General features: G+C 47.6%; 2 protein-coding genes across 10 annotated transcripts in view; one reads left to right on the forward strand and one right to left on the reverse strand.

Moving 5' to 3' along the window:
* LOC130853138 (galectin-8) overlaps nucleotides 1-14,398 on the forward strand; it is a 71,877-nt gene extending 57,479 nt beyond the window's left edge. For 4 of the 5 annotated variants that reach the window (XM_057734397.1, XM_057734398.1, XM_057734399.1 and 1 more), the window contains exons 3-11: nucleotides 3,396-3,484; nucleotides 4,448-4,658; nucleotides 6,061-6,180; nucleotides 6,835-6,891; nucleotides 7,656-7,682; nucleotides 7,804-7,926; nucleotides 8,396-8,484; nucleotides 9,224-9,389; nucleotides 12,291-14,398. In XM_057734397.1, the coding sequence (XP_057590380.1) occupies nucleotides 3,396-3,484; nucleotides 4,448-4,658; nucleotides 6,061-6,180; nucleotides 6,835-6,891; nucleotides 7,656-7,682; nucleotides 7,804-7,926; nucleotides 8,396-8,484; nucleotides 9,224-9,389; nucleotides 12,291-12,440 (1,032 nt within the window). In that variant the 3' untranslated portion in view covers nucleotides 12,441-14,398. The remainder of the gene's footprint in view (nucleotides 1-3,395; nucleotides 3,485-4,447; nucleotides 4,659-6,060; nucleotides 6,181-6,834; nucleotides 6,892-7,655; nucleotides 7,683-7,803; nucleotides 7,927-8,395; nucleotides 8,485-9,223; nucleotides 9,390-12,290) is intronic. The other variant, XM_057734402.1, reaches the window with a different exon arrangement.
* Nucleotides 14,399-14,483: 85 nt separating this feature from the next.
* HEATR1 (HEAT repeat containing 1) overlaps nucleotides 14,484-23,863 on the reverse strand; it is a 45,964-nt gene continuing 36,584 nt past the window's right edge. For all 5 annotated transcript variants that reach the window (XM_057734394.1, XM_057734392.1, XM_057734393.1 and 2 more), the window contains 13 exons: nucleotides 23,767-23,813; nucleotides 23,537-23,660; nucleotides 22,407-22,547; nucleotides 21,609-21,898; nucleotides 20,785-20,935; nucleotides 19,738-19,896; nucleotides 19,444-19,578; nucleotides 19,207-19,311; nucleotides 18,955-19,123; nucleotides 18,330-18,484; nucleotides 17,679-17,837; nucleotides 16,280-16,388; nucleotides 14,484-15,340 (listed from right to left, as the gene is read on the reverse strand). In XM_057734394.1, coding sequence (XP_057590377.1) covers nucleotides 15,252-15,340; nucleotides 16,280-16,388; nucleotides 17,679-17,837; nucleotides 18,330-18,484; nucleotides 18,955-19,123; nucleotides 19,207-19,311; nucleotides 19,444-19,578; nucleotides 19,738-19,896; nucleotides 20,785-20,935; nucleotides 21,609-21,898; nucleotides 22,407-22,547; nucleotides 23,537-23,660; nucleotides 23,767-23,813 — 1,833 coding nt within the window. In that variant the 3' untranslated portion in view covers nucleotides 14,484-15,251. The remainder of the gene's footprint in view (nucleotides 15,341-16,279; nucleotides 16,389-17,678; nucleotides 17,838-18,329; nucleotides 18,485-18,954; nucleotides 19,124-19,206; nucleotides 19,312-19,443; nucleotides 19,579-19,737; nucleotides 19,897-20,784; nucleotides 20,936-21,608; nucleotides 21,899-22,406; nucleotides 22,548-23,536; nucleotides 23,661-23,766; nucleotides 23,814-23,863) is intronic.

Consider the following 23,863-nt stretch of genomic DNA (forward strand, 5'->3'; position numbering starts at 1 on the left):
TCCTTGTGCCCTTCTCACATCTGCCCCCAGCTCTGCGCGTCTTTAACGGCTCCTGTACCGTTCGCTGTCTCCCACGTGCGTCTTGTGTTCTCCTGCCTGTGTGCTTTTGTAATCGGACATTTCTACCTGAACTGCCTGCCTTCTGCCTCTACCTAATCATGTTCTTCCCAACTCAGGTCGTACCTCCTTCACACACTTAGGCCACCTCAGTTAGAAGTCTTCACAGGTTCTTCTGAAGCATTTATTTGACGCTTCGTTCCTGTCCCGTTGTTTTAGATGTTGAATCAGTCAGGGTTTGTAGTTGTACACACAGAAGCCTAACCCTAATGTAAGCAGCAAAGGGATTTATTAAGTGATATCAGCAGACAGGACTGACAATCATCACGGACAACAGCCAGAATCGGGCTGCCGGGCTGGTCTCTCTAAGAGACGCCTGTCGCCCCCCTTTGCACTGGCAGCACCCCTGGCGCCACTGCTGCCTCTGCCCCTGGACGTAGCTGCTGCCCCGCCCCCCCCGCCCCCGCCCCGGCCAGAGCGAACACCGCATAGCTCTGGCTGCTCCTTGTCCCGCGTCCTGACCTAAAGCCTGAGCTGGGGGTCCTGATGGACAGATATTCGTCGCATGCTCTTGCCGCAGCTCAGATGAGGTCGTCTGTCCACCCGGTAGAGGACTGTCCAGCTGTGGAAGGAGATTCCGATTTGCACAGCTACACAGAGTGTCACATTTCCACTCTGACCATCTTTCCGTGGGCGTCTGACGTCTTCCCAGCTGTATCATAACCTCCCGGGTGGACGGGCCTCACACTTCCTTCCAGCTGCAGGCTGCCTACCTCGACCCTGGCGTAGAGCAGACATCTCGTAAGTGGTGGGAGAAAAGGCAGAGCCTTGTGAATCCGCTGGGACGTTCGGGCAGCCAACAGCAGACCCAACTAGGGTGTGAGCTTGTGGCATTGTCTCCAGTGTGCTCAGAGGTGTGTTCTGTTGTCTTACATCAATTATTTGTGAAACAAGAAAGCCTCAAAGCTTGCAGTTGCCTAGAAAACAGCGCCCTTCTCCCTTTCCTCAGGAGCAGTGTTGGTGAGTGAGTGGGTGGGCTGCGGGGCATTTGTGTCCTTCACGTGGTCCCAAAAGTTGCTTCTTGTGGATGTGAATTAGGGTGTTCTCCTCAGTAGAAAGCGTTGATAGGGACAACTTAGCACATGGCCCACGTGTGCAGCGCAGTTGCTCCTCAGACTGGAGCAGCTCTTAACAGCTGTAACATCCTTTCAGCAGGGATGGGAATAGATGGGTGGTCTCAAAAAGCTCTTTCCAAGCCTAAAATTTAATGTGTAATTTAAGAAAATCTGTGGGTATGAGCATTATAAATGCTAATCATATAAATCTGCAAAATATTCAAATACATGAAGAAAAAAATAAAAATCTTGTCCCTCAAGAAAAGTGTTGCAGCATTTTTGGCTTATTTCTTTACAGTAGTTTCTTTTTCCCTTTCGATGTTTATTGTTAACTTGATTAAGACCATACTGTACGGAGTTTTGTTTTTTATTTTTTTAATAGATTTGCTTATTTATTTGTTGGCTGCTTTGGTTCTTGGTTGCTGTGAGGGCTTTCTCTGGTTGTGGCGAGTGGAGGCTGCTCTGTTGTGGTGCGCGGGCTTCTCTTCACAGTGGCTTCTCTTGTGGCAGAGCGTGGACTCTCGGCGCGCACGGGCTGAGTTTCTCCGTGGCATGTGGGATCCTCTTGGACCAGGGCCTGAGCCCGTGTCCCCTGCCTTGGCCGGTGGCTTCTTAACCACAGTGCCACCAGGGAAGTCCCCTGTATGGAGTTTTGTAGGTCACTTTCTCACTGATAACAATGAGAAATGTTATATCACTAACATTTTTGTGTTATTAAATGTTCTGCATAAATACGGTTGAACATACAGGTTACAAAAACTGAAATTACGAAAACTGTTCTCATTTTAGTAATTTACAGCTGGAAGAAGCTGCTATTTATTCTTGGGCTGTGGCCCAGAGGAGTGATTCCTTCCACATTCTCTGTACACAGAAAGCACCCACTGTGATGTGTAGCTGAGCCGTGCTCTGTACATCAGTCGTGTTTCTCATTTCCTGGTCTGATGAGCTCTGTTCACCCCCTGCCGCCAGCAGTTGCCGTGACACCAGGTGACAGCTGGCTTTGGTGGTTTCTTGCCTTATTGCTTAAGGCAGCAACACTCTGTCCAGCAGCTGCTTAGTTGCTGTGCCTGTGCACGTGTGAGGCCTGCCAGAGCCTGGTCTCCGGGCCGGTGAGAGCTCCTTCATTCACCAAGTGATTATTGATCACCTCTTGACCCCTGTCCTGGGGGTGTAAAGGCGAGGGCCCAGTCCTGCCCCGGGCAGCTCACAGTCTGGGCATATGTTTGCAAACGCACGGAGGACAGAGGGCCGTGGTGACCCTGCGCGGGCGGCCAGCTCAGTTGGCCCAGGGAGGCTGAAGAAGGCTCCACAGAGGAGATGGTGCTTGAGCTGAGATTTTCAGCTTATGAGCCACTGATTTACAGCTACTTGTATGCGGCCTCTCTTGTTTGATTTCTTTCTCCTTGGCAGCCAGAGCGACCTTGGATCCATGTGAGCACAGGTGTCATCACCCGGGTGAGCCTGGCAGAAGGCATGCTGGTGTCTGGCCTGCATGGCTCGGTCAGGGGCTCCCAGGTCGGGGATGGGGCGTGACAAGATCTGATTGTGTGTCAGCCCCAGACAGAAGGCTGGGTTGGGGGTGGGGTGGGGGGGCAGGTGGAGACCACAGTCCTGTGTGGGACCACCTGTTGGGCGCACCTGCACTCTGGACCAGGTAGGGTATGTAGGTGCTGCGTCTCGAGAGACCCACAGACAAGCAGAGCGCACCCTTCAGATCATGTGGACCTCTGGTTCCCGCCAGTGCCCTGTGGGGTGCAGCCTGGAAGCCCAGCGGGGAAGGCGAGGCACCCACTCCCAGCTGCAGCCCAGTGGCTGGGTTTGGAGTGCCCCCTGCACGTTGTGTGTGGGGGGTGGGGGAGGGGAGGGAGGGCGGGAGGGAGGGAGAGGGAGATTGGCTGCATCAGCGCTGGCCTGGGGCCTGGCCTGGTCTGGCTCCTTTTGTTGGGATCATAAGTGGAACTTTAGGAAAGATGCAGGAGCAGGGCATGGCATTCCACAGGACCCCAGCCACATAAAAGATTCCTGTGAATACTGTGGGTCTTTTCCTAAAGAACTCGGAGTGGTTTGCAGGTGTTGTGTGTCTCCTAGGCATGTTGTTCCCGTGTAGCTGTTTGGTGAGGGGGACTTGGAGAATGCTAGGGTCTGAGCTGATTTCTGTGCAGCCTTTAAGAATGTAGTCCTTTGAGTTTGGAAATGAACATTTGTTAAAATTATTTTTCCTAGATAATTCCCTATGTTGGGACCATTTCTGAGCAGTTGGAGCCTGGAAGTTTGATTGTACTACGTGGGCATGTTCCTAGTGACGCGGACAGGTAAAGTCATTATGTTATATGAGACAAGAACAAGAAAAACCTCTTTGCAATGTGGGACAACAAAAAATAACGTGGGACTGATGTGTGGGTACTCGGATGCCTGATTTTGCTTTTATAGCAGCCCTGGCCAAGGTGTTGAGGAAATTGGAATGAAAAACTGAAATACAGGTTCTTTGGATTTTTATTGCTATGAGTCTGATGTTAGTGTAAAGAGTTTGGCATGTAGTTAATGCAGGGAATTGTGTCCGGATGAGAGGGCCATGGTCTAGTTACGTATAACATCCCCACAGCATCTCTTAACACCTGTTCCGGGTGGTCTTGTCTAATGCTTGCTTTGGGCACAAACTCTGGACAAAGCTGTATCTGCTAGAGTCGGGCTCGGCTCTATGTGGCTTAAATAAGATGTGAGTGGGACGCCTGTGGGGACCGCCCAGATGGCTTAAGGCCTCGCCATGAAGTCGTCAGAGGAGAGGACGTCTTCACGCTCACACCTGCCGTCGCAGGGTGACGTCCTGTTTCTCAGGGTTCCTGGACGCTAGGACTCTGGTCCTCATGTCATGTTGGGGTAGCTGCATGGGTCCGGGTGGTGTTTGGGGGTGGGGTGGGGCAGGGGGTGGAGAGAAGGCAGATGTCAACTGACTTTGGAGGCCGTTTCCAGCATTTCCAGCAGTTTTCCTTGAACACTTCCCTTCCCCCCCTCAGCAGACCTTGGGCCACCTGGGGATGCCACCTGCAGGGAGCCTGGGCAGTGTAGGTACTTCTGGACAATAGGGACTGGCTGCAGCTCAGGGGTGTGTTCCTGAGGAGGAGGGAGGGGAGACGAGGCGAGTCGGGATTCAGGCCTGGTGGATGAGTGAGTCGGGGATCCGTCCGGTGTCACTCGGCCTGGGTGTCTGCACGGTGGGACCTGCGAGGCCGCCTTCCTCTCTGAGTCCTCACGTGGCCCGTGTTCCTCCCCCGCAGGTTTCAGGTGGACTTTCAGTGCGGCAGCAGCGTGACTCCTCGGGCAGACGTGGCCTTTCATTTCAACCCACGGTTCAAAAGGGCCAACTGCATTGTTTGCAACACTCTGAAAAATGAAAAGTGGGGCCGAGAAGAGATCACCTATGAGATGCCTTTCAAGAAAGAAAAATCTTTTGAGATTGTGATCATGGTCCTGAATGACAAATTCCAGGCAGGTTTTGGAGGGTGGAGGTGGAATCCTCATTTGTGAGAAGAAGCGCGAGGGCCGCTTTTCCCATGAGGGAACTCACCCTGGGGTCTCCTGAGTCCAGAGGAAGAGTTTGGCTTTATAGTTTTCCTCTAGAGTAGGGCCCAGCAGGGAGCCTCCTGTGAGGTGGGCACAGCCACTGCCCCCGCTGAGGTTTGGTGCGGGTGGGGGGCGGGGCCTGTGCCGCGGATCTTTCTGCTGGAGGGTGTTTCTGCTGGCAGGGCTCAGCTTCATTGCACTGGCGTATTCACTCACAGCCTTTGTATTCACGATGGGAAAGTAGGCGATAGGCACCAGGACCCCGAGAGTGGGGGAGTCTGAACTGACAGAGAGATGGGGTCCTGGTGTAGGAGGTTTGGGGGCGGGGCGGGGGGGGGTTGTAAAGTTCCGTCCTGCTGCAGCCTCGTCCTGTAGGATCCTGACATTCCAGACCCCGAGGACATCCCAGAAAGCCCTGCGTGTGGTCAGTGCTAGTGCTGCTCCCTGGAGCACTGTTCCCCGTGTGTGTGCAGGGGGGAGGTGGTCCTGGAGGCGCCCCCCCACCCGGCCTGCCAGCCTGTGGAGGACCTGACGGCTCGGGTGGAGACTGCCCACCCGAGGTGCAGAGCCCTCTGACCTTCAGAGCCCGTTCCCACCAGCACGTCTCCCCTAAACCTCCACTCTCCCCTCAGCCCTCCCTCCTCTGGCCCTTGGTGCCCTTGTGTCTGTCTCATTCTTTTCAACGCTTGTCTGTGCTGTTGCGCTTTGGTTTTTTCCTGTGTTTCTTTTGTCTGCGGATGGGATTTTCAGCGCCTCGAGGTCAGAGAGTGTATTGTGTTCGGTGTGTCTTGCCCACACTCCCTACACGTAGTGGCATCTGGGCGGGAGGGAGAAGGAACCCGAGCACTGGTACCCTCTGCTGGAGTCGCACAGGAGGGACGGGGGGACGGGGTCAGCTCCTCCCAACAGCAGCCCTTGGGGGGAGTGCGCTTCCTGCTTACAGATAGGAATCTGGGCCGTTGGGCTGTTGGCCCACGTTCCTTCATCGAGCAAAGTCAGCAGGTGTATGGAGCACCTGCCCTGAGCAGGGTGCTCTCCAGATCCTGGGTGTCTCACGTGCATGCCTGGCGCACACGTGCATGGGGACGTGTGTTTGTGGGTGCGTGATGGGTCTGGAGGGAGGGTCCGTGGCATTGAGTGCCGTGAAGAACTGAGAGGGAGTCACGCAGCGCTGCTCATTGTGGTGTTTCCGTCACAGCGTGGTCAGACATGTCATGGGGAGCCCTGTGGGGAAAGGCCCCAAACTACATCCAAGTTAAATCTGGATACATTAATACAATGCATTTATTAACTTCTATTGGTGGGGGGCTGTCTTCTGTTTGTCCAGGTGGCTGTCAATGGAAAACACACCCTGATCTATGGCCACAGGATCAGCCTAGAGAAGATCGACACGCTGGGCATTTATGGCAAAGTGATGATTCATTCCGTGGGTTTCAGCTTTGGCTCGGTCAGTGCCCTTCCACAGTGGGGGGCGGGGGCATGGCCTTCAGTAATGCTTTCTGATGAAGTGGTAGGATACATCTTTAAAGAACATCTTTTGAGATGAAAACAGTGTAAGTATGTCCCCCATTAGTGTGTTAGTTACTTGGAAGTAAATCTTTCACCTTAGTCAGATGCTAATCCTTGACCAGTACTTGCTTCTCTGTAGGATCTCAAAAAGAGCATGGTTCTAACAAAAAACCCAAACCAGTAACCACAAAACAAATACCCCTTTCAGCTGGAGAGGGGATGTTTCCTTGATGTAGAAGCAGAGTGGAGTAGGTCTCTAAGATTGTTGTCCAGAAGTGGGCTGTCCGTCAAGGGGTATTTGCGTTTTAAGTTAGGATTGACATTGCTAACCTGACCTCCAAAAAGAGTAACACAAATTACAGTCTCAAGATCTGTGTTCATTTGCTCACGTTCTTCTTGACATTCGTTCTGATCCTCTTGAACCTTTGCCCGTTGGGTAGAGGGGAGAAGGGTGCCACTGTGCATGCATTTCTGGCTCATACTTTTTGAGCCTATTTTCATGCTTCATACCTTTATAATTTTTTTGATATGTCAAGCAGGTTATATTTAGAATTCTAATGGACGTTAAATACTAATCTGAACTTTTCTGCAGGATTTAAGAAGTACCCAAGCATCTACTCTGGAATGGACAGAGATAAGTAAAGAAAATGTAAATGTTAAATTTCTTAATGGACCACCAGTTTAAAAATGTTCTTTAGTTGCCATGTAAGTTAGGTGGCAGGCAGGCTGAGTTTTAAAAAATATCTTTAATATCAAAACTTATGTTTTTAATAATTAACTGGCTGCAAGTAATTATTTGAAAATTGAGGGCTATACTTCAGGGTGCTGGGTGCTATAAGTTTTGCTGTTTAGACTCAGTGGATCTGACCACTACCCACCCATCTTATGTACAAAGAACTCTCTTTAACTGCTGAAAACGGCTGCCAGGAGCTATTTATACACAGTGAGCACAACCAGTGTGTCGGCAAGTGAACTTCCACATGTATCTTCTCCCCCTGTGGAAGCAAGTGCAGTTCAGACACTTTTTGCTGTTATTAGTGGACTGAGTGAGGTCTTTCTGATCTCAGCACGTTCATAGATAGACTATAACCTCAGCATTTGGGGAGCACCCTGGAAAGAACAAGGAAAACGTCTCTGACACCCACGTGTGGCCTTTGGGAAACGCTTAGCTTCTGGTGGAGGTTACAGGATTCAGATGAATAGGCCAGCCAGACTGTTCCCTGGCCGGTGGCACTTTGTGGCCCCATAGCACTCGGTCAGAAAGCACTGACCGCCTGCGTGGTCCTCCCCACCGGGGTGGAACAGGCACTGCCGTCCCAGGCTCTGGGTGGTACAGTCAGATCCAGCTGCTCATGTTATAAAATTTATTTCTTTGCTGTCAAACATCCGTATTTTATCTTTCTCTTCCAATAGGTACAGAAGTCTGGCGTGTCACAGTTTGTAAGTATTTTTGCTATAACGTGTGGAACGTTTTATAAGATTGCACAGGAGATGAATAGTTTAAACCTTGGAAGACAGCTTCATTCCTTCCATAGCTTATTGCAGAACTGTCTCCCTGCAGCCTAGTAATAGAGGAGACATTTCTACAGTCGTCCCCAGAACTGTCTACACCAAGAGCAAAAGGTCGCCAGCCAATCACACTTTGACTTGCGCCAAAATACTACCTACCAACTGTTTGTCAAAGGTTTGAAGAGTGAAAATTTTCTTAATTCTAACAAGTTAAGTTTTAGTTAGCTGGTATGTGTAACCTCTACCCTCAGTACAAGCCCACAGCAGCCACTCTGCGTTTGCATTGGTGTGCTGGACAGATACCAGTCAGCTGGACATCAGGTCGCTGAGCCGTTAGTGTGTGTTTCCATAACTCCCCCACCCGGGCCACGACCCCCTCCAGGCTTCAGGCCAGCTGAGGTGACTTTCTCAGAGGCGTTTCAGACAGAGGATGTCAGGTCCCTCCCCACATCCATTCATTTCCTTGTCTAAAACATACTCATGGAGTATTTGCTGTGAGCCGGGGACCCACCTGGGACGAAGGCAGACTGAGTCTGTCCCTTCAGGGGGTTCACAGCCTTTAAACATTTCCCAGTGTCTTTAGCAGTCTTCCCACCAGATCCCTCTCTGCAGGCTTCCTGGTGCTGACTGGGGTGTCTTTGCAGGCTCTGCCGTTTGTAGCGAGGTTGAACTCTTCAATGGGCCCTGGACGGACCGTTGTCATAAAAGGAGAAGTGAATACAAATGCCAAAGGGTCAGTATCCTTAAGTGACTGTAATAGTGCAGCTGCTGCCGTGTGTGTCTCTCATCTCTGTGACCCTGTCAACAACCTGGTGACATGTAGGTCGGACTAGTGTCATAAGCGTCATTTGAATAGTGAGACTGTTAGAGCCAGAGGTAGTTGGACTGCTAACAACTAGTAGGTGTTAGAACCTAGGGCTTTTTCTGGCCAGACAGGAGGGTGGCATTTTTGTCTGCGAGACCCACCCCGCCTTGTAGAACTGCAGGGCAGCCCTGCAAGAGCCAATCACTTTCGTTAGGGCTCGTTCCTCTTGTCGTGGGACTTCTAAAAAATCTGCTTTTAGAACTTTCTCCAGAGGTGTTCAGAGTTCTGAAAGCTTGAAATGAGAGTTATTTCCTAGCAGGTAGTACACTTTGAAGAACAGGACACTTGTAAATGTTCACAGAGTGCCTGCATGGAAGGACCCTGTTCCTGCGGCAGACTCACGCGATCCTTTGGGTCCCTTGATCTAAGCCTTTAATTTCTTCCCATAGCCTTAAACATGGGTTTTAAAGCTTTTCATGTGTTTATTTTGCAAATAACATACTTATACCAATGGTATGCTAACTCAATTTTAAATGTCACCTCCATCGGCATTCCTGGGTCCTCGTGCATACATGTTTGGTGTAATCAGAATTTAATTCTGATGTTAAAGTTTTAGAAACTGCACTCTTCTACTTGGCTAATTAGTTTTGTTAAATTCTCTCAACAGCTTTAGTGTTGATCTACTGTCAGGAAAATCCAAGGATATTGCTCTGCACTTGAACCCACGGCTGAATGTGAAAGCATTCGTAAGAAATTCTTTTCTTCAGGAGTCCTGGGGAGAAGAAGAGAGAGATATTACCTGCTTCCCTTTTAGTCCTGGGATGTACTTTGAGGTGAGATGATCATCTTTTTTGAAAACGGGACAGGAAAAAGAATCCTGGGGAAGGGTAAGATGTAAGATAGATGGTCCATTTAAATTGAGTCCAGCTTAACATGTGGAGGCGGTGTGTGGTTTTTGTTTATTTGGAGATTGCAGTGTGAACACCCTCGTAGTGCAGGTAACAGCACGCACAGCTGAGCCGGCCAGGCACCATGCTGTCCACGTGGGCATTGTCTGACATTCATCTTCATAGTGACGATTTCTGTGTGGCCCCATATTAGTTAATAGGAATTTTAACAGGAACCTTGTCTCAGGGCGGGAGTAACATGTTTAATCCTAAGTGAACAGGGGGACGTAGGAGCCACGAGACTGCCTGCACTGTCCATGTCTTGGTGACACACAGCTTAGGTGGCAGTACTCTCTTCCAAAGAAAGATAGACTTAGACCAGCAGGACTTGAAGGCATGTCGTCCTGAGCCCCCAGAGATGTGAATGCTGGCTGCCAGGTGTAGTCTCCTTGACACGTGGATGCTGTGTGGCCGGCTGGGTGGCCTCGCTAGCTTAGTCACTCACTCCTCATGTGGTCATTTAGGGTCACTGCTCTCGGTCATGCTTCTGTAGCATTTTAAACCGTCACATGCTCTGGACAATTTGAGCTTGTGAGACTCCTCCAAGTTGCTGGAAAGCATGAACATCAGGCTGAGTAGAAGGTGGTGATTTGACATTAATATTTATTCGTAAGTTCCTGTCTGATGCGTTGCCCTGGTATATGGAGTGACAGAAGTGAGCTAAGCATAGTTTTCCTGGAAGTGGTGGATACTGGTTTGGAATTCCGAAGGATGTGGGGGGCTGAAGGTAACCTGGGTTTTCCAGATTTAGGGTGTGACCTGGACAAGTGGCTGGAGGTGGAAGGGCAGCACAGGGGCTGCGGGCCTGGCAGCAGGCGGGGTGTGTGCAGGCTGGCCTGGGCTCCCTGGAGGGAGGCAGGCGGATGCTCGGGAAGGAAGCTGACCCTTGTGGTTGGTGGCTGGAGACTCGTGACTTGTTTTTAGACCTCACCTGAGCCCCAAGTTTAGAACTACTGAATTAAAATAAGAGGACAAAAATATATCTCTTAAATAATCTTTTCCTTTTGTTAGTTTTCTACTCCAGAAAGAGGGGTTGTCCTTACGTTGGATCATCGTCAGTTTGTTGTAGTGATAGAGTTTCTGCAGCAGCTTTAAACTCCTGCCCCTTTAGTAGGCTTTTGTTGAGATTCTCAGATCTGTCCATTAACCCATTACTTTTTTAAAATTTTCATTTATTTTTGGCTGTGTTGGGTCTTTGTTGCTGCACACGGGCTTCTCGTTTTGGTGGCTTATTTTGTGGAACACGGGCTCTAGGGGCACGGGCTTCAGTAGTTGTGGCGCACAGGCTTAGCTGCTGCGCGGCATGTGGGATCTTCCCAGACCAGGGATCAAACCCGTGTCCCCTGCATTGGCAGGCGGATTCTTAACCACTGCGCCACCAGGGGGTCCCAAGCCATTACTTTGATTTTAAACAGTACCTTCTGTTCCGTGGCATTTCAAAGTCACTTATTAGTTCCAGCTGTAATCATTTAACAATAACTTTTGGTTATGTAATTTCATCTGTGAGCTCTTCTTTTTATCAGATTCCTTTCCTTACAGCCTGTGCAGATGGTTGTGAGGGATTTTGTTGTTCCATGTTTGCACGTTACGTACTTGCCTTTTCTGTTTTGTAGTGGTGTACCCACCAGGCTGCGTGCCATTTCTCTTCTGTTTGTAATGAGCTAGCTCTGCCCTTGCTCTGATGTTGTGTAGGGAACTCTTTCTACTGCATCTGTCTAATACCAGCTTGAGGCTGTGTGTTGTGTTTTCTTGAGATGTTGTTAAATGTACGTCACTTCCACCTAGTTGAAACTGGGATTTCCACCACTGTTGTGGGCACATACTCCCCAGCTATGGCTGGTTTCCCCAGTTCTCTGTGTAGCCCCACCACCTTCATCTGTGTCCGTTACTGGTGTTATCCATGGAATTTCCCCCTCTTCCTAATCTCCCCCGACAGGCATCTCCACTAGTCCTAGCAAAAGAAAAGACACTCAGTTGGCTGCTTTGCGGATTCAGATTTTGTGCCTCAGTCTGTCCTCTGGGGATGGAGGCAGGGAGCGTGGGTAGAACACAGTGCAGGTTCCCCCAAGTGGCCTGTGCAGTGTGAGTGGGAAACACATGGTACAGTCAGTGGTCAGACTGGCACAGGGAACGTGGTAGCAGAAGTAAGAGGCTTAGGTGTACAAGCGATTTAAAAGGGTGGCAGTTTCTTTTGTTAACTCTGAAGGGCTGACACCAGTGATGACTCTGAGCTGAATCTCTGCCAAAACTCATAGATTCATAGAACACTGAGCTTTCAAGAGCTTCTGAGTGACGGGCAAGATGTGCTGAGCTGGGATGGGAATCAGGGTCCCCAAGCAGCCGTGTGAGCCCTAGCACATGCCCCGCACTTCTGAGAGTCCATGTTGTCTGAGGCGCCCAAGACCTTAAGAGTTCGATGCAGCAAAGTGAGGAGCCGAGCCCCTTGGTTCCCAACCTATGAGGGGACCTGGCGCTTCTGTGAACGAGCGTGAGGATGTCAGCCACTCTCTCCCACTTCCCCAGGAGTGAGGGGCAGGCGAGGGCGCGAGCTGAGGACAGGAAGGCAGCAGGCCCTGGGGCCAGCGTGAGGGTCCAGGCACGCGGGAGTCACTTCCATGAGTGGGACAAGGCAGAAAGTGCCACTATAGATACACTTTAGTCAGATCTCAGAAATCACGGCAGGGAGAGGAAACCACACGGTTTACTTTTTGACACTGTTGGTGTGCAAGAAACAAAAACCCTTAAGCCCAGGGGAACCACTGATGTCATGTATAACTTGCCTTCCAGATGATAATTTACTGTGATGTTAGAGAATTCAAGGTTGCAGTAAATGGTGTGCACAGCCTGGAGTACAGACACAGATTTAAAGAGCTGAGTCACATCGACACGCTGGGAATCGATGGCGATATCCACTTACTGGAAGTAAGGAGCTGGTAGCGGACGCGAGTGCTACAGAAACCAAAATACAGAATGACTTCTGTAACACTGGCCTTGTTAAAATGCATCTCACTACCGTGATATGGTTTATAGATATTGTTAAAATGAGCTGGAGTCCTACCGGGTGCCCTCAGTCTGTGCCACACAGCGTGGCCTTGTTGAGCACAGAATGAGGAAATCTGAGGCAACAACAGTCTACAGCCATCTTTATAACAGGCCTTTCTGCTCCCTCTCCCGCATCCTGGCCGCCTCTCTTTGAAACCCACTTCACATTCAACAGGTATTTATTAAGTGCCTGCTGAACCACCGCAGCCACTCTGCACTGAGCGCTCATCTCGCCAGCACTGTGCTGGGAACTGGGGACACACAGTGGGGCACGTACGTTCCCCGGTCTGTTGCGCTCTGAGCCTCCGTGCTTTGCCACTGTTTCTCCCTCATGCACTACATGAACTCACTAGGGACTTAAAATAATTACTCTATTAAATCACCTAAGGACACTAATTTATAGGCAACATCACTCCTCCTCCAGTGCTTGCTCTCATACCCAGTTTGAGCGTATCCCCTAATGGAGAGGACTGATGTTGACTTATATCTGGAGATTTGCTTTAGCATTAAATCTAGCTCTACTAGCTGTAAGCATTACCAAGATATATGAAATCTGAATACAGCACAAAGATAAAGGCAAAAACCAAAGCAAAACAAAATCAAATGGTGTTGAAATTAACTTGATGTCAGTCTCAAGGCCACTGATTTCTGTACCAGTAAATGCTTATTTTAGAATATTGGAATTTAAGGTGAGTCAGAGGTCACCTCTGCACATACTCTGTAGAAAGTTTAAGGTAGACAAGAGATGGATTCATTGTGTAAAATGTGGGTAACAAAGGAATGTCAAGATTAGATTTAATGACCGTTTATAAAACAGGCAGTATCAGAAAGTACAATACACCAACTGGGACCAGTGAAGTAGAGAGGCAGTGTGCATCTGTTCCGCGTTGTGTGCAGACCAGCACTGTCTCTGCTCTTCTGAAGATGAGGCCGTCATCGTTAGTGACCGAGATCAAAACATTGTTCTGCTTTCAGTGATTAAAATCAAACCTGTATCAGCAAGTTAAACTGTTGCATTTCTATAATTTTTTCTGTTCTTTGAAGCAAGTTGTTAGAAGTTCTTTGTAGAATTCTTACAGGTCAGATCTTGTTATCGGAAATTTCAAAGGCTTGGGAGTGGGGAGGTAAAAACAGATCATTTTATCATATTAAATTGCTAGGCTGAATTCTCCCAGGATTTGGGAATATTTTCATAACGGCTTTTGGTTAGGTATTATTTGTATCCCTATGTTATTACCTATCTTACTTTTAAAAAGTACTCAATGTAGAAACTTCTAGCACTTAATTCTTTTCCATCTTTTCATGTTAATTTATTATGCTAAGTCTTGCCGAGCTCAAAAAAAACTCCCCCCAAAAACAAAAAACAACATTGGTAGAGGAGGGGATGTTGGGAAAGCTGTAGAAGGCAGAAAGGGTCTAGAATCCCCCAGAGTTATTTTCTTTCTTTGGAAAAGAACATCAGAGGACCTTGGCAGATGGTGGAAACCATGGACCACTTAGGAGACTAAAAGAAAAAGTCCACTTACCTTGTTTCCTCTAAGTCAGGCCGTTCTTTGATAGAATAAATACAAAATCTTAAGATTTTTTTTTTTTGAAAAGAAGCTATTCACATTTATTAATGAATCCTGTTGAGACATTTCTTAGAGAGAAATATGCATTCCTAGCAAGCTCTGTCTCCAAACTGCAAATCAGCCTTTTGCTTGTCACAATTCCACACTAAATTTCTATATTAAATTAGATCAAGGGCTTTCAGACTTGATTTGAACATCTATGGAACAGTTCTTAGATGCCTTACATTTCAAAAAGGCATCAATAAAATGCCTGAAACAAAATAAAGGCAGATTTGAATTTTATTTGAGTCGTCACTTTCCAGCTTCACCATGACATAGTATAGAGGTTAGAGAACTTCAAAGCTTTGAAAAAAATCTATTATTTACTTTATTCCTCATAAAAGTAATTCTTGGTTAACTACCAGTGGAAATGTGAGCATTTCTAACCCTGGAAGGGCTTCTTACCACCTGGTGTTTCTGGGCCCTCGCTATTTGTGGGATCAGTCAGGTGTGGTAGCTTTATAAACAGCCTGCTGCCTCCACCCCAGCCCCCGAAAAGACCGAAGGATAAAGCAGAGACAATCATAGTTCAGAGTGGAAAATGTATCGCAGAACTACTCCCCTCTGGGCACACACAGAAAGTAAGCCTGTAGTGCTGTCTACCCAGAATGAAAAATAAAAATCCAAATGGCTTTCCAGTTGAAAGCATTCTTGTTGGGCGCTGAGTAACTATCCTTTGCTTGCAGTAAAGAGCTGCTCCGAGTGAGCTCTCTGACATGGATACCATGCACAAAAGATACTCCTTTACTAGGAAAGTTAAGGCTTTACAGTCTAAATGAGGGTGAGCTTTGGATGCTAAAATTAAACACGTATGTAATGATAGTAACATCAACCAGAAAAGACTATAATCGATGCGTAAACGAACACAGCAGCCTGTATAAAAATACCAGGTACCATTTACTCTTTTTGTCATTCTGTACAATTGACAGGAGAGGCTTATGTGGTAGCACAAACCAGGGGAATTCTGTGAAGTTTGTAAAGAAGTCCAAGTAGGTGGTAAGGCACCAAAAGTAATATGGTCCTAAACACCCAAAATAAAAATACGCAAAATAAGTCTGACCTCTGAACAGAGTATGAAGTACCAAAAACCAAGGTTTTAGAAGTAGCTCTGGAGCGGCTCTCCCAGGATAGTTTCCAGCTGCTGAATAGTCTTCTGGCACTGATGCTCTACCTCTTCACATTCATCTGAAAACAAAATCAAAAGTCAGTCTTCCTGCCACACTTGTCATCGCGCACTTGCTGTAGTCAGTCAGTCAGGGGAAAGAAACGGAGCACGGTACTGAAGCAGGAGCCACCCTGGAACTCCCTCCTCTGCCTTCCTCCTGCCTGCCTTCATTCCCTTCCTGCGGACTTAGACTTGGGAAGCGGAATAGGACAGACCACAAAAGAGTGGTGCACAAATGAAAATTCTAGATGCCCGGCGATGCCACTCTCTTTAGTAGTTCACACAGCCCCTCTCCAGAAGGGAGGAGACAGAGGCACCTGGTGGTGGATCAGCAGAGAGTCGCTAACGTGAAAGTACCTGTCCCCTCGCCTCCATCGCCCCTGCTCATAACAAGCCGCCCTGTTATTTCTCAGGGTGTGTGGTGGCACAGGACTCCCTCTGCTGTGCGCCCAGAACCACACAAACCTGGACTTGACCTCAGTTCCACCTGTCACACATTTTATCAGATAGATTACTTAATCCTCTTAAAGCCTCTAGTTATTGCCTTTATAAAATGGGGATGACGGTGTATGTCTTGTGAGGATCACTGAGATGGTCCACAGAGCACAGAGACACTGCTGGCCAGTGACAGGCAGCCACCCCACGGCAGCCTTCCTGGCACCGGATGTCTTGGTATAATAACCCTACGTCTGTGGACCAAAATATTCAATCAGAGACATGTATGAGGTTAAAGAAAAACAATATTACAGTCTGCACTGTCAGCAAAACCCACAAAGCTAAGGACAGCGAGACTACGCTATAAACAAGTCTCCAGTGACAGTGAGGGGGTTTGCTTTCCAGCCCGCTGCCTGCAGCCCACACAAACCAGGAGCCCCGCCTGCGTCCGTGCAGAGGGCTGGGGCCAGGCGCTTGTTACAGGCTCTGCAAATGTGCATTCTCACCAGTAGTCTGGGAATTACCTTCCATCAGTTCAGCTAAGAAAGGAATGGATTCTGGTAACAAGACGATGTAATTCTCTCTCAGTTTTTCAGCCAGTGCTAGCACAGCAATCAGAGCAGCAAATCGAACCTAAGAGAGGGGAAAAAGGTGAAGAATGATTTTAAAAAAACCAACAAACCCACCTCGTATTGCTGTATTATGATCTAACTTGAGAGGAGCTCTGAATTTTAAACTGGAAGTTACTTTGCATGAGTTTATTTCACAGGTGTAACAGTTTGGGGTCTGTTTATAATATGGGCAGCCTTATAAATCAGTGCTTTTCAACCTGTGTTCCAGTACTGTAAGCCTTTCATGTGAATGTCTCTGTAACATTTTCCTTTAAAAAACAAAACAAACAATAAAAATGCCACAGTGTGCCACCACACCTGCCTGCGTGGCAGCAGCATGCCCTGGGGCTGCGGGAGGGACTCCCCTCGGGGCCCCAACTGGGGTCACCGTGTGCTTGTGGGAGGGGCAGCGCTGGCTCTGGCCGCACCCTCGCCTCTGCCTGTCATCAGTGTCCTGGTGTGGGATCTCAAAAAATAAAAGGTGCGTGTTGCTCACAGGACTTGTCTACAGCAAGGAGCACAGCTAGCTGTTTGCTTTGCTAGTGAGTCACTTTGAAACAAAAGCTGTGTTAGTCCTCTTGCTGGTTTGGGGTAATTCTGGTAAAGAATATTTGGATACAGCAATTGATATTGTACAGTCAAAATAACATTACAATAAATTTAATGCTGCAACTTTGTAAGATGCTACAATTTAAAATTTGGGGGTTCACTGAAACGGCCTCATTGTTTTCATTACTTCCTAATGAACAAATGTGAATTTCAACTAATAAATCTATTAATAAAATTCTGCTTTGGTCTGTTTTATCCACTGAGGTTCTACCATGATAATTAACTTGAGAAATGGCGATTTGTCACTAGAACAGTTTGGAAACTTCCAAACTGTGATCGTCCTCCCCGATGTTAATGGTGTCAACCACTCCCCCTTCACTGCGTGCGTGACTCCACGAAGTCCTAAGCCTGAGACAGGTACACAACAGGGACAATGCTCTGCTCTGACTCAAAGCAGTGTTTTCTGGACAAAGCTGTGTCTCTACACTGATACTGAAGTGGTGCTTAAGAAACGAGGAATTCAAGTCTTTTCAATATTTAAAAGTATAAAGTATTTTAGTGCTCGTGTCTAACACACCATGGGGAAAGGGGAGGACGGCCGTTATCTGTAAATGGTCTGTAAGTGAAAACCAAGTCTCTCAGGCTCAACCCGCTGCCTGACACAGCTGAGCCCTGGTGCTGGGAGACGCGCAGCAGAGCAGGCCCCGCCCCCACGACGGGTGAGGCCACAGTGCGCGGAGTCCCGGCCACGGCTCCTCCTAACCTTGGGTGAGGAGTCCCTCGTCTTCAGCAGGATCTGGTAGTTGAGTGGTTTCCAGAGCGAGTCGTCTGCCATGGCCACTGAGAACTGTGCAAGGCACGGAATCAGGTGCTTCGTCACCCGTTCCTGGAACTTCTCTTCTCCGCCAAGCCTGTTTTCCAGCTGTGAACAGTGAGACGAGGGCTGAGCAACAGGCCTCACTGCTCTTTGAAAAAATACTCAACGTATATAATACTTTACTATCCCTCCTGATATCAGCAGGCTCAAAAACCAGGTACTCTTTATTACTCCCTCGAGAGCAAATTCACTACCTTGTAAGAACACAAATGGAATCACAGCCCTGAGCATCACCCCTTTTGCTCTGCAAACCTCTGAGAGGAGAGCGGCCAAACCCTGACACATTCTCAGTGATCCCAGGTTTTAAGAGTTAAAATTAAACACCATGTATCCTCTCTCTTATCTGAAAAATTTAAAAGTAAAACTCAGTAAATGCCACTATCAAGATAAGCTAATTGATACTTCCATGAAAAATGAGACATCAATTCTGAATAAAAATTTCATAGAAAGGAAAAAAGACACCAGCAAACAGTAGTTCTGCAGGCGTGTAACACGGATGGCTTCCTACTCTTAACAGAAGGTGGCTCCATTGGTTACCTGATCCACCAGGGGCGTCATCAAAGCTTCTGCTCTCTCTTTACTTAGAAAATGCTGGGTGTCAAAAAGGAAGATTTTATATAAACAGTTCAGAATAAACTGCAGGAGCAAGCAGCACTTTTCAGGGTCGTTTTCAGAGTCAAAAAACGCTTCATCTGTAGATACGGGAGAGTAAAAATGAAAACAAAAAAAAAAAAAGCTGAATTTCACAATTTAATCTCCAGTCAAATCACTATTAAAAGAACTGTCACCAGAAGGGTATTTCTAATACCATCTAGAAATCATAATCAGGATGAAGGCAGAGCACAAACACAATGGACGGTCTCTTGGGGGAGTGATTTGTTCTTTTAGAGTTGTTAAAATTCTCAGTTATTAAGATTGTTTAGTTTGGCAAGTGGGCTGTTTATTACCATTAAAGAATAAACTAAATGTTTTAGAGTTACTTCCAATAACACAGAAATGTCCACTGATTCTTTCTCCCAAGTGAGTCAGTTAATAACATGCTAAAACACTTCGGTGTCTGACAACTGACTATAAAGTACAAAATTCACCTTCCCTGAACTTACTGTATCTTTGTGAGGCACGCAGAGCAAGCGTGCCAGCTGACCTGGAGCCAACCACCTACCTGTTTTGGAGATGTTCACCTGGTTCAAGGTGTCAGCGAAAGGCTTCACTAAGTGGCCGGCAAACAGGGTAAAGAGCCCCTTCAGCTTCTCAGCAATGCAATCTGCCAGGTTGTAAAATGTCAACAGTCTGTCCTTCGGGGCATCCTCTGTTTTAGCCCAGTCAAACAGCTGAAAGGGTAAAGTAACATTAGTTTCTTCTTCAGATCTTGTAGCTGATGTGTGAGTAAAAGAAGTGGAGGAAAAGAGCTCACCTTGAAGAACAGGGGTCTGAACGTGACCTCAGAAAGTTTTACAACCATGGCTACGAGACAGTCAATGATGTAATTTTCTGTTTTTCCAATTTCCTCCAGATCATTCTGAGGACAGAAGAGCTGATTTATTAGCCAGCGTACTGACATCAAGTTCAACACGTTACACAGCTAGATTTTTCTCCGGTTCTGAGCTAGGTGACAAGTTTAGGATGGGGGTGGGGGCAGAAACACGTCTACCTCAGAGTGCTGGGCACGGAAGTCCAGGGCCTCCAGGAAGAACGTGGTGAGCTGGGGCTGGTGGGAGGTGAGCTCCTCCTTCCTCATCACCCCAATGTGCTCATGCAGGACGCTCATAAACGGACCCATGAGATTCTGAAAACACAGTCGAGAGATGTGCCAAGTTTTAATACTCCTGCAGTTCACTGATGCATTTACAATAGAATTAAACAACCATATTCTTCTTTAAGTGAAAGTCTAAACATTTCAGCACCACATCTCCCTCCTCCAAAGTAATACCCAGCAGGGTCTAACCTTCCAGTTCTTCTTGATCTGCTTGTACGTCTTGTTGACGGCTGGCAGTAAGACTCGGGGTGACAGCGTGGTAGCCAGTGTCTTTTTAAGGGATGTGAGGCGGACGTTAGCCTGGGAGGCAGCACCCATTCCACTAGTGATTTTCTCCAAGTGAATCACCTGCAGGAACACAACCACGCTCAAGGCCACTGCGGTCCTCGCTGAGAGTGCCTGTCCTCACACTCTGTCGTGGTGAGGACGAAGCTGGCAGTCCTGGCAAGCTCAGCACACGCAGTGTCCACAAAGCAGTCCTTTAATGCCAACCCCAAATGTTAAAATACAGATAAAAATGGAGAGATGCCTCTTTCCAAGGGGGAGTCAGGGATGCAGGTAGGTGGCAGAAGGCAGGACGCAGACTCAGGACGATGGTCTCAGAGGACAGGAATCCAGAGACCGTGAGGAGAGTCACGTTCTCCTTTGCTAAACAATCTAGAAAGCTCCTCAGATGCAGAGGTCCCTTTCTATAAGAAGTCTACGTCAAGGCCTGGCTGGAGAGTATGTGAATCGGTTAGGTCATCTGCATCACGGCAGTTCAGGCTGCTAACCTCACAAACGGCCAATGACCAACGCAACAGGATGGGGGGCGGGGGGAGGCGCTCTTGGGCATTTTCATCCCACTGGAGATGCCACTAGCCCACCGTCTGCACTACTTCACAGGCAGTCTGCTCTAAGAGACGCCGTAGGGTGAAGGAACCTTCACGTGAGGAACAGAGCAGACGTGCCTATTTCTACAAGAAGCTCTGCCAGCCCAACTCCAAGGACCTCATGGGGGGAAAAAGCAATACAATACATCCTGCAAAATCAAAAAAGAGGAGAGCCTCATGACAAAGGTATGCCCACACCAACGTCACGACTGAACAGGAAGGATGATGGCAGTGAAAAAGGCACACATTTACTAAAAACAAGCACATCTTTTCAGAAATAAGAATCTTCCTGCCAAAGGAAAAACTTCCAGCACAAATAAAATGATCAAATCTATACCCTTTCCCCTTCCCCCACCGTGGTCACCTGCGACAGGACCCCTTCCAGGTAGGGGCTGATGAAGTGCGGCAGGGTCTCCACCACCTTCTGCAGGGCTGCCAGGGCACTGAGCAGGTAGACCTCGCCCGAGACCAGCTCATGGGTGCTTCTCATGGTTGCCAGCAATGGCGGCATCAGACTGGAAAGAAAGGACACAAGTTTCAGAGGAACTTTAAGCAGAAACAGAATGGAGATCGGGGCAGAAGTCACTATGAAAAAATCCAAGCAACTGTGCCTGTTACATCTTGGACATCACAGCCTATAAAACGTCTACACAGTTTATGTGGCCAAGAGCAAGAGGTCTCCCAGTGCCCACAGTACGGACACATCACCTTAAATAATAACATCTTTCAATTTAACACTTGCTATGTGTCAGGCAAAAAAGCGTTGTACACACTGCCCCAGGGGAAACCCGTGAAGTTGGCGCTGTCTCGGGTTTGTAGAGGGCAAAGTGCTTACAGGCTAAGTAACCCTGGCAAGGCTGCTGAGCCAGAAAATGCCAGAGCCGGGAGCGGCCACTGCCAGTGAGGCCAGCATGAGGCAGCTGTGGTCGCACCGGGTGGGCGCCTCTGTGAAGCAGCCTTGTCACCTACTGCTTCCCAGGAATGCTGCTCAAAGGGGAGCAAAAACTGGGGGACAGTACATACCATAAAGGTGAATGGGAACATTGTCTTTTCCAGTCTGAATAAAAGATCACTTGATCTTATTTCATGAAACTTCTAACAGTTGGGAAAAAAGTCACTAAGGTTTTATTTTCCAGTTGATACCAGAAACCTCGCGCAGTGGTCCTGCGCCAGGTCCCCTCGACATACCTGGGGAGCTGAGGGATGGCCAGGGCCTCCAGCGTGGAGATGACCTCGGCTACACACAGCAGGGCACCCCCCAGGACATTCCTCTCCTCCTTCGTTCCCAGAGCAATCAGCCTCACAGCGGTGTTCAGCACCGGGACAAAAGGCTCTGGGTTTTCTGCACCAAAATTCTTGCATAAAAGCTTTAAGGTGTATAAAGCTGTCTGTCTGTTTATTGGTTGTTCTTCTAACGTCTTTCTCTTATGCTTCACCATGGCCACAAGGACTGGGACCAGTTCAAGGAAATGGTAAACCTGAAGGAGACAGCCAAAATTCCCAAATAATTAAAGCTGCAAACATAATGCTAATCCTTTTCTCCATTTTTACTGCTTGAGATTGCCTAAGTGGAGGTCAGACCAAGACGTCCTAAGCTACACAATTACACACAGCGACTGTTTCTCCATCTGCTTCATTTACCAATAAATGGACGTGTGTGCCTGCGACCAATTCTGTATTTATACAAAGTGCCCTACTCATCTGGAGTGGAAGAGGATTAGACTCATGCTAAAGTTAAGGCAGAGCATAGTCCACATTAAGCAAGAATACTATTAGGGTGCAGTTCCACCCTAAGAGCTCTTATAACACGTGAATATGTGCTCCTATCAGAATTAGCATCACATGTTAAACACACACGCAGCACAGCATTGTATCTGGATGATAATATACTTGTTTAAATTGTACCACTGGAGCAACTTCAAGGAGTTAACTGCAGCTCTGATAAAGCAAAGAATGGGAAATGGGTCTGTGGCAGTCTTCACTTACAATTTTCTTCTTCCAGGAGGTTTTCTGCTGTAGCTTGTTGTTCAGAAGATCCAAAGCTTTCCGGCGGACAGCCGGCAGCGGGTTCTCCAGCAGCCCTCTGATCACAGGGATGAAGGTTTCTGTGGGCAGCAAGGCATTGACCTGCACGGCAGTTTTACGTTTAACAAAAAAGGAAAATAAAAATACAAAAGGGAAAATGACTCATTTAATACAGACTTCCATTTGCTGCACACCTTCTAGGTGCAAGGCATTTTCACTCAGCTGTTCTTATCCAGTTCTTACAGTAACCTCTCAGGGAGCCATTACTAACCACGTTTATTAAACAAACAACAAAAAGGACGCTCACGCTAAGCAAATGGCTGAATGCTGTGCTGCTCAGGAATTCAGCTGGATTTGAAACAGTGGTCTTTTTTTTGGGGATTGCAGTATGTTTTTTCCTAAAAAGTTGCATGTAAATATGAACTATATTCTTTTGTGATATACATAGACTTGTTTCGTTGGTACCTGGAAGAAAGAACTGGCCAATGCCAAAACCATCAGACTCCACTGTCAACTACCAAAGAACCCACTGAATATCAACAGAGAACTTGCAATTAAAAATCATTCCACCAAGGAAACTAACTCCCTGGGATTTAGAAGCTATCAAAGAGAGGTTAGAGAAAACCAGATTTACAAGAGTTTGTAAGTTAAAGGAAAACAAATCAGGCATTTCTTTAGAAACGAGCTTGCTTAAAGGACGGAGGAAAACAAAGGGAGGGAGGGAGGGAGGGAGGAAAGGATTTAAACAGTGGTCTTGGCCAGTGTTTTACTGATGAACTATACACTTCACCTGATAGGTATCTGTCTGTTATTCCACTTGAATAAAGCAGAACATTATATAGTGGGACACGACTCAATATTTAAAGCATCATATTGATTGAGGCACGTGTTCTCATAACAGTAGGGAGACAACCGTTTTTCAGATAAAATGACCTCTAGTCATCAAGAGATTCTTTTCCAAAAAAATCTGAACTGCATTCTAATAAGAGAAATTATTGCTAAGTTTATTCTTAAAGATTTCTGTTAAATAATCTTTACAATGATACAGGACAGCAACAAAACACAGAAGATGGGGAAAAACAAACACCCACCTTGTCCAGCATGTCATAAGCTTTACTGAGGAGCGCTCGCCAAAACTTCCCAGTGAGCTTGTCTGCGTTCCTCTCCATGGACTGTGCTACAGCATTAATGTAGCCAAGAACCGTTTCTAGCAACCTGCAGCACAGGAGACTCATCTGAGCATCTTGTGTGCTATTCTTCCAGCTTTTTGATTACAGGTTTGAAACAATTTCCAAATAAAAACTTAAAACAGGGAACATACCTCTGCTCAAGGCCTGTCAGCACCTGAGGACCGCCACTTTCAACTACCTACGTTTTAAAGACGGTGTCATTAGAACAGTTACGACTGCCAATGATGA

This window comes from Hippopotamus amphibius, chromosome 5, assembly GCF_030028045.1.
Source record: "Hippopotamus amphibius kiboko isolate mHipAmp2 chromosome 5, mHipAmp2.hap2, whole genome shotgun sequence".
Taxonomy (NCBI): Eukaryota; Metazoa; Chordata; class Mammalia; order Artiodactyla; family Hippopotamidae; genus Hippopotamus; species Hippopotamus amphibius.